We start from the raw sequence: 15,829 nt of genomic DNA, 5'->3' as shown, positions 1-15,829 counted from the left end.
TGTTCTCAAGCAGCACCTGTTGCCACGGTGGCGGCGATGCCAACACTTAAATAATCATGGCGCAGATATTAAATGAACATGACCTATATTCTGAAACTCTTGGCCGCTTCACGTGCGACAGCTGCTCGGCCTGGTCAAACGCGGGTCAGCTTGACTTACTAGGACATGCGATTGCCAAACGTTTGGGCACCCCAGGTCATCATAAGTACAGAAAGAGAAAATGGAACGCTATCAGGTTAGCCCGTGCAGACTTCATGGAGCATATCCTTGATTATACATCAATTGATATCCCCCTATGTCCATTTCGGGCCAGACTAAAGGTGAGATTTGCCATTAAGGTCTTCAACGGCAAATGTGGGTCACATGCCGGCACAGGGCTGAGTCATAAATCTGCTTACAAAACATTGAGACGGCGTCGGCCTCCAGATATTAATATTTTGTGCTTAACGGAATTATTTCATGTGCTCTTCCTTTCCTCCTACTATTTCCCAAACATTAGTCATTTATTTATTTCAATACAGCGCAATGAAATTGCTGAGTCATTAAATCAACACTTGCTGGGTTGAATTACGGACAATTAAGCTAACGCTACACATGCTAAGTAGCATGGTTAATTCATATCTGGAACTGAAATCAAAGGCTAGCTATCTACCTGTCGATCTGTCAGAGATCAGGAAAAACTCAATATCATCTTACCTGATGAGTAGTATTTCAATTCTTGGGGTGGAAGTCTTCAGCTGGTCCATTTTCAAAGTGTTCTCTTCAGCAGACCTTACCTTGACTCATCTTGACCAATGGCAGGTGTCAAACTCAAGGCCCGGGGGCCAGGTACGGCCCGCCACGTCATTTTATGTGGCCCGCGAAGACAAATTGTGCATGAAATTCGTGTGTCATTACTAGAATTGCAAATTGTCTTCACTTTTAATATATTTTTTTTAAATATTTGACCAGTTTTTACTCATCTGATTTGAAAACGAGTTATTTGTCAGTCTGTTTTGGAGCTTTTACTGTATATAATATGAGGTGCTCATACATTTATTTGGGTTGACAGTAATAATGGCCGTCCGAAAGAAGCTATGACTACACTGCGGCCCGCGAAAAAAATAAGTTTGACACCCCTGGCGTAAATGAACCGAATAAATAGCGACCACCGTTTGCATTTTTTGCCTCAAGGGCCTACGAGTCAACGAGTCACCTCCTAAGCTACATTCAGATATCGGAGCTCTCCTCAAGGACGAGCCCAGAAGCTATTTACAATTGCTCCTATTAGGAACACATTCAATTCTGAGTATTATACAATAACCAATAGAATTATGTGATGAATCATGAGTAGTTATCACAAGAAAGGACATGCAGGATTTCAAGTCAGGTGAAAAAAACATTTAGCGCACACAAGTTATTGAATAGTAGCATGACATAGCAAGAAAGTGATTTGTGGTTAAGAAAAAAAGAAAATATCGAAGTGCTTGGGTGTATATGAGAGAGCGAGAGATTACATAAGGTGCAAGCTTTTGATTGGCTGGCATCTCCTTGCGTGTATTAATACAGTGAAGGGAGTCACATGACGCGGGACGGCTGCAAAGAGTCCTACGTGTGTGCGGGAAGGTGACAAATATCTCGCTGGTCATTGGAGAACCAGGTGACGTATGTTTCATGTGGCGCTACGTGACATTTGACATGAGCGAACATACGAGGTGTATCCATGTTTCGGTAAAGGCCTCGTTTGAAAAGGTCAACGGAAAAAACAATTGCGTAATCTGATGCTCGACGGACATGACACGAGTGTGCGTTTTCTCAAGATGACTTTGGCTGGACCCTACCTGAAGTCGCTTCAGATTCAGTTCCCAAAAGTGACTCCTCTCAGATACGTGACAGCTGGCGGGTGTCAGAGATCAGAGGCTGGGGGGGGCGCTGTGAGGAACGGCCAAGCCGCACACCAAAGGGGAACATGTCGGCACTGTGAGAGAAACAGCGTTTTACTGTGAGGGGGTAACCTTGCCGACCCGAAGGTACACAGAAAAGCGGTCGGGATAGAAGTCGCCAAAAATTCGGTTAATTCGTTCTTCTTGGATCCTCCATTGGGCAATCGGTATGAGTGGCAGGACAACAGACTCCTTTCCAAAACAATATCGTTGGACTTTCCTAAATGTAGAGCAGGGATTTAAACTATCATTTAAAAAGGCTTATTTTGATATTACCCCGGGAAGAAATATGTACATTATTGTACAAGTGGGGTCGGGGAAATCAAGTCGGGATGGAATTCATAATAAAAATCGAAATACGTTCCAGTCTGGCTTTTAAAGTCAACAGCAATAAAATGGTACTTTGAATTTATGTTTACTCAGCTGCTGGAACCACGAAGCGCCCCCTAAGGCGATTTGATCGATTGGGAGTCGATTGGGCTGAGAATAGTCTTTCTTCTGTACATTCTGACTTGCAGTTCTGGATACACAAGAATGCCTAATTCCATGAGCTCAAAGGGTATTTGCAACAGAATTTCTCCCTCGGGGGGGCCCGTCTGGGTGCATATTAGGAAAGTCAAGCTAGTAGTCAGCAGGTTTGGGTTGTATGATTACGCCGTAACGAAAATTAATGTCACGTAATCAAATGCGGTTGCAATTTTTCTTTCTCTTCAAGTCTTTGAGGAACCAAATGAGACAATCAAGATCAGGAACCAGATTAGCACGTTCGCCAAATTTCTTTGAGCTTAACTCCAGTTAATCGCGATCAGAAAAGCCAGGTCGCCATGGTAACCCGCCAGGATCGATTCCGAGTCACTCAACGCTTGTTCGTATATCGTTGTTCGCGTAATGTTTCCAAACAAGGTGAAGGTGAGCAGGGGAAAACAAAGACGCCAAGAAGAACATGCTGAGCGCTGCAGGGTTGCGTAACTGCAAGGTTGCCGGCAGTCATCGTGACACAGCACAGATATTTATAAAAATCGCTATACCTGACAAACAATTATTGAGAAAAAATATATCAATAAAGCAATTTGAAATCTTCTTGACATGATTATAGATTATTAAATCCAGACTCCCAATAACCGAAATTCATCCTCTGTGAAGGGGGAGGGGCTTGGATGACATCATAAAGGGCTTCTATAAATAAATATAAGAACATTTTATGGGAAGATGGACAGTAAGTGGATTATATTTTTATTGAGCAAATGTTGTTAGCCTATCAAGTTTATTAAGGACAAATTAAAATGCTGTGTAAATCATTTCAACTGGATTTGAGCCTTGAACTTTACAAAATTTCCTCCATTTTTTTTTTTTTGCAAAGGGCAACTCAATTGTATTTATGTCAAACAAAACCAAGGCCAAAAAATAATATTTTGATTAGAGCAGTTCAAATTTGGAGCCTTTCTGACTTCTTGTCAACCCGGATGGCCATGAAATAAATTTGAGGAACTCTGTCACGCTTGTTGCAACCTGCAAGACTGTCTTGATGCATACTTGAGCTTCTAGAAAGCACACAACAATACCTTATGTGGGTCACGCCGCTCTCAATAGGATGTCAGATGTGGTTCTTAGAACGCCAAGCTGAAAAGAAGTCAAAATAAAGAAGACTTTAACTCTTAAAATTAACTCTTATGAATATTTAATTCCAGCGGCTCATTTAGTGTTGAGGCAAGGATACTGTTCAGATTTGGCGTCAGTATGAGGAAAAAAAAAATTGCATAACAGTGTCGGACTTGTCCTGAAAATTGCATAAGTGGAACCACGGTGTCTCCGAAGAGCGTACGTAAGAAGCGCAAGTTAGCGAGCACACTCGAAAATAATCTGTCAAAAAGCGTCGAATGCCTGGCGTACAAAAAACAAAACTAGAACGAGTCTGCGGGCTCAGAGAGGCAGATGACTCCACCGTAACGATAATGCTAATCGTGATAATATCAGCAGGGCTGCTTAAAAAAAAAAAAACACAAATATTATGACGGAGAATTGAGTTTGTCTCGTCGTGTTCAGCAGGTGTTGCGTCAAAAAAGTGTCAATTTAAGTCACAATTGTGAAACCTTTTTGTTCCTCTCGACTCCTCCGCCTTCAAATCTAATCTTGTTCTTTCTGTTACGCGGAAAAAAAAAATCCCACATGACATTTATCTCTGAGATATGCATGCGCGTGGTAGACTTGTGGTAGACTTGTTTCATAAGGGTTTTTTTTTTTTTTTATTAAATTGAAACCGAGCAAATTCTGAACATATTTTGGTTCTTCTGGTACTCGCCCATGATGGCAACATCTCTTCCTGCCATCAGCCACCATCTATTTGTATTCTTCTCACCTCCATCTGTGTTCACACAGGAAACTCATGTTGTGACACTTCCTGTATCGGCGTATCGTGGTATAGTGAGACGAGGAGAGACGCGGCGAATGTGGGGGGGGGGGGGGGGGAGGTTAAACGTCGCCTGTTCTGCGGAAGTTTATCTCTAAGAACAAACCTTTCCGAGATCAGGGGCCCCTTATGTTGCCATTATGCAAAACATTTATGAAACGGAGCTAACTCAAAATCGGACTCATTGAAAACTGCAAATTTTCAACTAAGCTACAAGAGATCCGATAAAGTTGAATTTGAGTTGACACGATTGTCACGGGCGCTCGAGAGAAACGCTTTTTTTTTTTTTTTTTTGATGCAGAGACGGGACTGACATGCCAGAAAAGAATAAGTATAGGGAAGGGACGAGAAGCGCCCACATCAGATACGAGGATCCCTGCAGGCTAATAACAAGTCACGAGTCTCACTGTCTTTAAGTGTGTGTGTGTGTGTGTGTGTGTGTGTCTGTGTGTGTGTAATTGTGCCCTAGCATTACCCTGCAGTGTAAACTGAACCACCCCGACGTACCGACTGCATCCAAAACCTTCTCGCCACTTCTAAGAGGGATCCGGACACTCGTGCAACCGCGTTTTCTCGAGTTATTTTTGTTTGGAGAAACGACTTTTTTCGCATTCGATCGGCGCCGTCTCGACTTTTTATATTCGCGGCTTGTCGAGATAACGCTCATTGACTGCGACGCTGCCCGAGGAGTATTTCGTTCACTCGCGTTTATGACTTTGGGTGTAGTTTACGACGACGAAAACAAATCATAAAATCCTGGATATAATCCAAAATCTAACGGCTCATTTTGGCGGGAATAAAAAGATGAAAAAAATTATTTTGCACCCGAAAAAATGCAATGGAAGCAATAAACGGCCATTGTGACCTCTGACCCAATTCCTCCCTCCTTTTTGGTCTGAGCTCCGCTGTACAAAAAGCGCCACGGCGGAGGCCAACGGAGGAGTCAGCAGGTTCACAGGGCGGCTCTAGGGCCATCTCGGGTGAAAACAGTTTTTCGCAGAACGAGACGGGCGGCCTCCGTCGCCCCGCTGGGGCCCCCCCCCCTCCCCGTTTGTGCTCCTGTCATGAAGAATGCGCCCGCTAAACCACTTTCCCACCGCAAAGAGGATTACTAAGGTAATGCCCACATATCAAGGGATGCTCTGGCACTTTTCGGACCTCATTTAATAACTCACGGAGAAAGCCGGGCGAGATTTTCCCTGCGTCTACCATTTGGCTTTTATTTTCAGTTCGCAAACTCCCGTAAATATGAGAAACGCTGCAAATCGTGCACGTCAACATGTTAGCTTACTCGCGACGGGTGGTAAAAACACGGCAGCTAATCCTGTGATGCTTGTTTAACCCCGCCGGCTTTCTCACCTACGTTACGCCGGCGTGTTTAGTTAACGAATGTTTACGTAGCCGGCGTTGGGATTCACATCCGATCAGGATCATCGGAGCGTTTGGTGTGTGCGTACGTGAGGGGTGGGTGGGTGCGGCGTGACAAGGTTTCCAAAAGATAACCTACTTCCTCTATGGCCCACTTGTTTGCTTTACAGTCTGATGCCCACCAGCTTCTTTTGTGTCCCTCATGGATACACAAAAAAAAAAAATGGCTGGCGTGTTTCACGTGGTCTGATGTCGAACGTAAAAACAGACGAGTCAAACATGCGGGCAAAACAGAAATTAGCGTCGTCTATTTTGGGAATTTTCCATTTCGACGGTACGCCGAGTTCTAAAACATTTATCTCCAGAACCTTTCCCCTTATTTCAGCCCGCATCACGAACCCAACAACCTCTCGAGCCAGGTGATCACGAGACCCTCCGCTGTCTAGATTGTAATGAAAATCCGGCGTTCCAAGAACGCTCACAGTCGGGGCCGGGTGACTAAGGTTGAAGAGCGAGAAAATCCTTTCGGCTTGCCCTCCGAGGAGAATGCGTCGGGTTGGTGGGGTTGAAGTGATCTGTGCTGATGGCAGGAGGGGGGTCTTTGTGGGAGCGAGAGATGATATCCTAGGAAATGTTTATTAGGTCAGCGTAGTTATGAAACAATTGCTGAGGTTCGTCCAATCAAAATCAAGCGCTCACAACGGTATGACTTTTTTTTTTTTTCACACTTAAGAATGGGACTGTAGTATTTCTTTCCCAGGGAGAAAAATGTTAGCATTATTAGCCCATTATTAGTCTTAGCGGGTGGGAGACCTTTTTGACTTTCACTTTACTTTCACTATCGGTGAAGTCCAATACATGCGAGTTGGGATATGTAGGTGAGAGGTACCGGTTTTACCTTGTTCTACTTTTTTTTTTTTTTTTTTTTGATCCGATTTAGTTGTACTGGGTCGGAGGGGGGGTCAAAGTCCCAAACAAAAGCCTGTTACGCAGCAATTTGTGGGTTAGAAAATGAGAGAATTTGTCTGTTTTGGACGAATCTATTTACTACGACTACTCAATGAGAGAGGAACTAAACGTTTCCTGTTTGGTTGTAGTTTCCGTAAAGACTTACGTTGCGAAATTGCACAGAAGAGGTCATTGGGTCATTATTTCGACATCGTTCTTGGGGCTTCTTCAGTTCTGGAAAGTTCATAACAGCGCTCTGGGCCGGTGGAGAAAAACACCTGGAAAATCAAAAGATAATTTTTTGAGTTTTGAGACAAATTGGTTAAAAAAAAAAAGTTTTGGTGAAAGGAAGTCGGGTAATTTGAATATCACAGTGTCACGTTTTCATGATTGTTTTACTGTCGGAACTGCTGGTTGATAATTAACCAAAAATTTTTTTTCTTCTTTCCATTAATAATAAGCTAATGGAAGATTTCCAGATACCTGATCTTCAAGAATGAGTAAATGAGGATGATCACATGACAGCATTTGTGTGTAATCTGCTTCCGAGTGGGAGGTCTGCTTTGAAATGCCAATCTGGCGGGCTTAACGTGGACTGACAGGAATCCCAGGCCTCTTGGGTCACTCTTACCTTTAATTCGGGGGGTAATCTATCTGTAAGGGAGGGGGGGAGGGATGACCTAATTCTCATTTAATAAGGAAATTGAATTCCATATAAAGCCCAATTTTTTAAAGACCTACACGAACAAATATTGTCTTTAACTATTATTGGTTTTTTCAATGGAGTTCAAAAATATTTTGAATACTTTTATTCTTATTTTGCAGCATGACAATGTTCTTTTCGCTGTGATTGCAACATACCAGTAAATGCTGCATGTTATGCTCCGCAGCATTCCTGCCGTTTTCCAAAAGGGCTGTGTCCCCGGATCAGAGTGTTCTGTTTGTATACAGTCTGACGTCACTGTGCGTAAAATCTCAAAACTCCTCCCACTCTCAACCCCCCAACTTCGGACCGCCCCTCCTTTTTCTCTCTCCCCCCCCTCAAGAGGAGCCAGTTTGCCTGCCGGCCGATGCAATATAAAGCGTGAGTCCGTCCCTCGCTTTATTAGAACACTCGTCCTTTTTCTGTGCATGTATTTCGGGGGGTAATTTTGGTGGGCTTTTGAGAACCTCACTTTTACAGACTGTGTATTTCCATAGTAAATATTTAATTAAATATTTGTTGTCTATCACATTTTGTGGTTATAGTCTCCCGTTTTTTTTAAATTAAATTATTTCCGAGGATCAGACAGCTCTTTTTCTGTGATCATTGCGATCAAATCCAGCGGATTTTTTTTTTTTTTGAAAGGATTTTACAGCCACATTTACTCATAAGGTAAGAATGCCGGCATGCCATGCTTTTTTTAACAGCTCGAGAATTTCAAATGTTTTATTTTTTTTAATACCGCTCACTGATGCTTTATGTTTTTATCCATTTTGAAATACATCAATGAGTGAAAATTTTCCATTTGAATGTTTTATTGCATCAGCCATGGAAGAAATTAATAAATAATAAGACATCAGCGATGCTGCGGTGTCGGAAAGATGACACGCTGCGGGCATGACTTCATTTGTATTATATGATATGTGACATGTTAGGATAATAAAAAAACAAAAAGGTCTAATCAGGGTGTGATGTTGCATCAGGTTTGAAAAAAAAAAAAAGCCGAGGGCCATGCCCATTAATGGACAACACGTGCCATTGTTTCCACTGAAGCCGCTCATTACACATAATGTGATTAAAATGATCTGGCCAGACAATTTATGGCCCACATGGGTGGGACTTGCATACATGTACTTTAGAAACTAAATATACAATATTTTATTTCAAATTTACTTCATAGGTTTAGGCGCCACGTTGTAATTTGTGTTTTAACGTATTAGACACACCCTAAATTTTTGTTTTGTAAATGCTATCAAATAATTTTGCGCAAAATCTACACTGCGGTTTTTTATGTCATTGAGCGGGCTGAGGTGATGTCGGGTGGAATCTGGTATTTTTCCACTGCCAGTGCGTCAAGCCCCCCCCCCTCCCCTTCGCCCCCCCAATCCCCCTCCCCTCGCGCTCTTCTTCCTCCCCCCCCCCCCTCCTTTGGCCGATAAGTCACATGACCCAACAGGCGCTGTATTATTGATTATTTCCGAGTCTTTTGGGATGCACACGATCGGAATCAAATGAGTCATTTCTTTTAACTCGCAGCATGAAACAAACCGAGATGAGCCGTTTGTCTCGTGAAGACGACAACAGCAGCACCAACAGCAACGAGTACAACTACCCAGACTGCCCGAGGAAGGTCCCACTGAATGAGTGAGGGACTCTTTAAATAAATCATATGCATCTATCTATGTAAATGAAACTAATTTTTTTTCGGTGCACTTTAAAGGCCATATCCGGATTTAGATCCAGAAAGTGAAAACTTCCTCCCGGATAAAAACCCTGGCAAGAAGAAGTATGAGACGGAATATGTAAGACTCATTTCTGCCTCTTTAAAGTGAAAAATCTTTTTTTTATTTCTTTTAATTTTGATCTTTTGTTTTTTCTTTCTTCCACAGCACCAAGGCAATGCCTCCTTTGGCATGTCTGTCTTCAACTTGGGCAACGCTATAATGGGAAGTGGCATCTTGGGTCTGTCCTACGCCATGGCCAACACTGGCATAGCGCTATTTGTGTGAGTATATGACATTTGCGGTCAAAAAGTAGGAAATTCTATTTAGCGTGGGTTCCTTTTTTTTTTTGGTAGCAAACGTACCTGTCAAGGTCACGGCTCAGTACAGGTGCTTTCTCACCAGCTTATTTAATCAAACATTTACAAATATGACTCACGATAATCTTTGTGTTACATAGGATAACATTCAGGGAGAAGCCGCATGCCAGTTGGGGCGTCAATTTGGGAGTGGCCACGTCTTTAACCGTGCTAATCCGGTTGAGAGAATAAATGGGAGTAAAGACAAGCTTGCTTTCAGGGCGTGCTCCAGCAGGGATTACAATAAACGTGGCTGATGCAACAGGACAAAGCGTACTACACAACAGAGGCTACAAATAGGATTGCAAAATCCAGGGAATTTTCAATTTGGAAACATTTCCTTATTCACTGTCTTTGAAAAAGATACCAAATTTGAACTGGGAGGGACGACGGTGAATGAGTTAGCAAAAAGTAGACAGTGCTTTTATATTCACTATAAATAGTACCAACTTAAAAAAAAAGAAAGCTATCCGACTTAAGCCATTACGGCCCACGAGGTTTGGAGACACTTCTGTATTCAACAGCAAGGGGAAGTGTTAAAAAAAAACTGGGAGTGTCAGATTTGTAAGCCACTGTGCTTAATTATAGGAAACAATTCCATTAAAATGCACACAAAATACATAGAATTAAAAAAAAACAAGTACAAGTTTAAAAACAAACTTCTACAAAGCAAATTTACTAAAAAGTTGAATACAACTGAACTGTTCTTAGGTTATTCTTTGTCAAACCACTAGAGGGAGCCTCGAGTGTTACAAAACGAGTGCTAGTTTGTCGATTTTTTTTTTTACTGCAGGCAACGAGAGCCATCCATTTTGTATCGATGTCCCATGGAAATTTACTAGAAGGTTTAGAGCCAATCTAAAGATGGTCACATCCCATTGGGAAGCCTCTCAAGTGACCTGCAGATTAATTTCCATATCCTAATAATACTCCCGTGACACATGAAGAGTCCTAAGAGGATTCCAATAAGGGAAGACATTTGCGACGCGACTCGCTAATATGACTCACTCACTCCATTTAGAGTCGAAAGAATATAAAAGGACAAAAGTTATTTTTACCAAAACATACTTAATTTCTATTTACAGCATCCTCCTCGTGGCTGTTGCCATCTTCTCTTTGTATTCGGTGCATTTACTGCTGAAGACAGCTAATGAAGGAGGTGAGTTTGGGGTTGATCTTTTGTTGCCGATCCAAGCATTTTATCCTGATCGGGTTTTGAATTCCATCCCTTTTCCGATTTCCTATCAAGGTGCGTTGGTGTACGAGCAGCTGGGCTACAAAGCCTTCGGGATGCCCGGGAAGCTGGCTGCTTCCTGCTCCATTACCATGCAGAACATCGGAGGTGAGGATTCCGGTCGAATCACTATCTTGAGCGTGGAAACGGATTTGGGAAAGGGGGGAGTAACTTCCAGTAATAACTTGAGTCACTCTGCAAGCATGTGCCAATTCCATAGGAAAGTCAATGTGGCAAATATTTGCTCACGCTGAATACGTCAATCCTTTCAATGTAGGCTAAACTAACAAAAAAAAAAAAACTTTTGTCGTTCCAGCCATGTCAAGCTACCTCTACATCGTCAAGTACGAGCTGCCCATTGTCATTGAAGCTTTTACGGGAAGCAACGGGTGAGTACTTTTTTTTTTTTTTTTTTAAACGGTGGCATATGGTTAAGTGGCAGGAAACTCCTTTTAGTCATCTGCAGCTGCTGCCGTATGGAAACAACGCCGTGTGTATACGTGTCAGCTAGTCCGTGGAGAAATATATTTTAAAAAATCTCAATAATGCAGTTCTGAATAGAAATGGTGACTAATATTTATTTTTATTTTATTTTTTTTCAGTGAATGGTACACTAACGGAGACTACCTGGTATTACTCGTGTCACTCTTCATTATTCTGCCCCTTTCGCTTCTCAGAAACTTAGGTAGGTAAAATTACCAAATTAATTTAAAAAATAAAAAGCATACCAGTTGTTTTTATTTTTTATAAACCATATGCTTCCTTTCATTAGGTTACCTTGGCTACACCAGCGGCCTGTCGCTCCTCTGCATGGTCTTCTTCCTCATTGTGGTGAGTCGTCCACCTTCAATATCCCCAAAATAAAAAATGATTTATTGTCATCACTCACGCATTATGAACACATAAATCATACCTAACGTGATGATTTGTTCCTTCAGGTGATCATCAAGAAGTTCCAGATCCCGTGCCCGCTTCCTCGAACTCACCACGCTGAGAACGAGACAGTCAGTAAACTTCTCAACGCCACTGTGTCCCCCAACAACACTACCGCCGTGGACTACAGTGATGCCTGCACGCCCAAGTACTTTGTCTTCAACTCTCAGGTACAAAATGAAAATTAACTTTAACAGTATAGACCGGAATTTTCTAATATCCTCTCCTCCCCTCCTTAGACTGTCTACGCTGTTCCCATCCTGACCTTCGCCTTCGTGTGCCACCCGGCTATCCTCCCCATGTATGAGGAACTCAAAGAGTAAGTTAAAATTTCGCAGCTGCTCTCTTATCCGACTACACAGGTCGGTTTGTTCTTCTTATCAAATATTGTTTTAAACATGATCCTTTCCCTCCCGTCTGCACAGCCGTTCCCACAGAAGGATGCAAGGAGTTGCCAATGTGTCCTTCTTGGCTATGTTCATCATGTATCTCTTGGCAGCCCTCTTTGGATACCTGACCTTCAACAGTAAGTTGCTGCAACATTGTGAACAGGTTAAATAATTTAGAAGGAATTTGATTTGATCAGGCAAATTAATTACACTTCTTCAATGTATAAAAAAAAATCAGATTTGATTTTTGTTATAAAATTAATCAAATTTGATCCAACACAGCTCTAGAGACACAGATAATTTAGCAAACTACGAAATTAATAGTTTAATATGATGTTTGTCAACCTTTTCACAAACTAATTAAACAGCGGGTTAAATGTAGTGTGTAAAAATACGCCAAAACGTCAAAAACTGTATTTTTAGTTAATATAGACTAGTCTGTATTACATATTTGATAGTCATTAATGACCACATTAATACATTATTAGTTCTTTCAAGTATACCGTCGACGTAGATTTCGGCAGATTAGCTAATATGCTAACGAGCTAACTAATCGACGTTTTTCGACAAGACATTATTTCAATTAAAAAAAACACATACCACGACTTTCTTAACTCTTCATTCTTTCATAATTACTTCCTAACCTCGAATTAAACGCGCTCCGTAAATAAAAATTAGTGTTTTACTTACCAAAGTGAGGAGCCGCGAAGCTGCCCGCCACTCTCAGGGAAGCCTCCGCGGTGCATTCTGGGACTTGTAGTTGCAGCTGTACATTTTCAATCCACTTGTCTGGCATCGTTTAAAAGTTAGAAATAACTTTTAAATGCCTAGATACGAGTATCATCACTAGTCTTATTAGGTTAAGTGAATTAGAACATGATGTACTTTTTGAAAAGTTTCCAACTGGATGCCAGCTGGTTCAGTGCACAAAAGGTCAACGTCCCAAATATCAAATATCCAAAGTTTAAGGGGAGTATCTACGTCAATCCAAATTAAATAAAACAAGTATGGCAGTGAAACTAAATTCCCAGGCTAAGAGTTATGCAACAATGTGAAAAAGGCCACCTGATATATCTCAGTACTATTTGTCTTCAACACAAGATAGCATTTATGTGCTCAAACTAGTTGTACAAGATAGAAGGGGGTGTGGGAAATTTTTGTGGAACTATTTCCGAGGTGTCACAGCATGTACTAGAGGAGTGTTTCCTAATTCAAGCCAAATATTTTGCTTGAGAAAAACGTCCCGGCACACCTGGAAACAAAGTACAGTATTCTATTAGTGAGTAATAATTGATTTCATTTGCAGTCCACGTGGAACCCGAGCTTCTGCACACCTACTCAAAGGTCTACAACTTTGACCTGCTCCTGCTGATTGTTCGCTTGGCTGTCCTCACCGCCGTCACCCTCACTGTACCCGTGGTCCTCTTCCCTGTAAGTATCATTTTTAAAAAAATGAAGCCGATTGCCCAGTTTTGGATCTCTGTGAACACATTTAATCTTCTTGCAGATCCGTACCTCCATCAACCAGTTCCTGTGCGTATCTAAGTTCAGCTGGATCCGCCATACCATCATAACCATGGTCCTGCTGATCGGCACTAACATCTTGGTTATCTTCGTGCCCACCATTAGGGATATTTTCGGCTTTATCGGTGAGTTTCTTTGCACTTTTTAAACTCGATGATCTCCAGATTTGAGCTAAAATTGACTTTAACATCTTGTGTTTGGTTCATTCTGATTGTAAGCGGGTGTGTACACTTATGCAACCACGTTTTGTGTTTCAAATGAGTTGCAAATTTGTATTATTTTGTTTTTAAATCACTCAAAAAAGGATTTAATTATGAAAATATTTGTACTTCATTTCGGTATTCTTGCTTACGTAGGTGCATCTGCCGCCGCCATGCTCATCTTCATCTTGCCTTCGGCTTTCTACATCAAACTAGTCAAGAAGGAGTCTATGAGATCCGTGCAAAAGATCGGGGTAGGTTTGCAAAACTACCTTCCTTGTTCCTCTGTATGCAAGTGCAAACAAGCTCAACTGGAATTTTTTCTTTTTCAGGCCACCGCCTTCCTGCTGTGCGGTTTTGTGGTCATGATCGGTAGCATGAGCCTCATCATTCTCGACTGGGTTCACAACGCCACTAAGGAAGACCACCCCGACGGACACTGAAGAATCGAGGTCACTAAACTAACGAAGATCAAAATTTGAAACAGACTTTCGATGCTTGGCTTTGACTGAGAAACAGACGCCATTCCAAGAGAATGTATACCCGGATTTGTACAGTTTTTGTGTCCCCCCCCCCCCTTGTTCAGGGGCCTACATATAACTTTGTCTGTTACTGTTAATATTTTTGTTCCGCTACAGCTGATTTTTTTTTTTTCAACATGCCTCAATGCAATCAGTTAGAGGTCATTGGGAGAATTGAAAACAAACCAAAAAAAAACAATTAGCAGCTGACACTCAGGTACGGTTTTCTTTTTTTGCTCGAGTGCGGCTGCGACTTCACGCGACAAGTCCTGCTGACAAAACGGTGCGAACCAGACTCGTTGGAACTTTTTTGTTGCCAAGCATAGACACCCCCCCCCCCCCCCCTCCCGTTAAGCGTGTTTGTATACTGTACTGAAAAGCACTTATTGTCCAGCACACTGGCGGAAAACCCAGACTTGTTTCCATACACGAACGAGGGCCTTTGACCTTTCCTTGCACACAAAAACAGCAAAAGACAACAAAACCTGCCTTTTTATAGCATAGCAACACTGGGAGCTGCAGAGCAACTCACTGGACTAAAAAAAAAAACAAAAAAAAAAAACCTCAACCTGCTGCTGTTGGAGTATTCCACACATGTCTGAGGAGAGGAGGTCAAAACTATTATTTTTTTCTTTCTGGGGAATACTTGGAATTTGACCACGTACAGTGGTCGTAAAAAAACGGCTGTCAAACTTGCAAAAGAAAAATATTACGCCGGCAAGCAAACATACTACAAAAAAAAAAGTCTCGGCAGCGCTTCCGAAACTTAACAACAAACCGTTACTGTCCAACATCTATTTATGGAAGACAGTAAAATCAATGTAATTTTAACTATTTTACTATATTTATATGATATTGTATCTGTATATATATGTACATATATCTATTGAGTTCCACTGTATGTATATATTTCCCTCACCCCCTCCCGTTTTTTTTTTAACAATGCATTGGAGCTGTCAAACAACAAAACCCACGCTGAGAAATTTGTCATGAATTTCTCCAGCAGACACAAAGCTTCAACTGTTCATCCATCTAAACTGACTGAAAATGTCCCACTGTTGATTTTGTGGAAATTCTGTTACATGTCGAGGCCACTGAGAACGTAAAAGCCGCCTTGTGCCCCTTTCTGACCCCTACCCCCCACGCTACCACCAACTACCCCCTGGTTGGAGTCTGTCAACCATCTGTGGGCCTCAGGGGCAAAGAGGGCTTTGCCCACCAGTGTTACATTCTTGTTTCAATGAAACACCGTGTATATCCTGTAATTAATGTCCAATTAAATTCAAAATTACTCTATACCAAAGCCTGTTGGTGTTTTGTTTTTTCTTTGCATCAGTAATTTTATAACAGCTCATAATATCACACTTGATGGAATAAAAATCTTTAAAAAATTCCATATATATCATCATAAATATATATTTCCTATAAGAATGAAAATAGCCTGGTTAGACCGCCACTAAATGTTTCTGGTGCAATGTTGCCACCTAGTGGTCAAAATGCACGCTTACATCCTTAAATCATTGTTACCCATTGCAATAAATGGAAATGCCATTAATCTATTCCAGCAATAAATAAATAAATAATTTGGGGCATTACAAGC

General features: G+C 41.6%; 2 protein-coding genes across 3 annotated transcripts in view; one reads left to right on the top strand and one right to left on the bottom strand.

Moving 5' to 3' along the window:
* LOC125992245 (zinc finger protein 11) overlaps window positions 1-6,942 on the bottom strand; it is a 43,917-nt gene extending 36,975 nt beyond the window's left edge. Inside the window, exons 1-3 of one of the 2 annotated variants that reach the window (XM_068649552.1) lie at window positions 6,812-6,942; window positions 3,485-3,542; window positions 1,821-1,957 (exon numbers count right to left, since the gene is read on the bottom strand). The gene's annotated coding sequence lies outside the window, so the exon portion shown is untranslated. The remainder of the gene's footprint in view (window positions 1-1,820; window positions 1,958-3,484; window positions 3,543-6,811) is intronic. The other variant, XM_068649547.1, reaches the window with a different exon arrangement.
* A 794-nt stretch (window positions 6,943-7,736) lies between these two features.
* On the top strand, window positions 7,737-15,532 carry slc38a2 (solute carrier family 38 member 2). The gene is made up of 16 exons (XM_049761127.2): window positions 7,737-8,020; window positions 8,885-8,992; window positions 9,069-9,150; window positions 9,238-9,353; window positions 10,514-10,587; window positions 10,678-10,770; window positions 10,979-11,051; window positions 11,265-11,347; window positions 11,435-11,493; window positions 11,601-11,765; window positions 11,835-11,914; window positions 12,021-12,121; window positions 13,291-13,415; window positions 13,492-13,633; window positions 13,865-13,962; window positions 14,041-15,532. Exons 2-16 carry the CDS (start codon window positions 8,886-8,888, stop codon window positions 14,149-14,151), a joined length of 1,509 nt encoding a protein of 502 aa, XP_049617084.1. The 5' UTR covers window positions 7,737-8,020; window position 8,885; the 3' UTR covers window positions 14,152-15,532.
* The last annotated feature ends 297 nt before the right edge of the window (window positions 15,533-15,829 follow it).

The sequence above is a fragment of the Syngnathus scovelli genome, chromosome 22 (assembly GCF_024217435.2).
Source record: "Syngnathus scovelli strain Florida chromosome 22, RoL_Ssco_1.2, whole genome shotgun sequence".
Classification (NCBI taxonomy): Eukaryota; Metazoa; Chordata; class Actinopteri; order Syngnathiformes; family Syngnathidae; genus Syngnathus; species Syngnathus scovelli.
The sequence above is the reverse complement of the archived record's forward strand: the minus strand, read 5'-3'. Positions and strand labels throughout refer to the sequence as shown.

What these genes read in the sequence shown, in the direction of transcription:
- slc38a2 (XM_049761127.2), top strand. Translation starts at nt 8,886, where the DNA reads ATGAAACAAACCGAGATGAGCCGTTTGTCTCGTGAAGACGACAACAGC. An exon ending in AGGAAGGTCCCACTGAATGA is followed by an intron (nt 8,993 to 9,068) that starts GTGAGGGACTCT and finishes TGCACTTTAAAG; the next exon opens with GCCATATCCGGATTTAGATC. An exon ending in TTCGCTTCTCAGAAACTTAG is followed by an intron (nt 11,348 to 11,434) that starts GTAGGTAAAATT and finishes TCCTTTCATTAG; the next exon opens with GTTACCTTGGCTACACCAGC.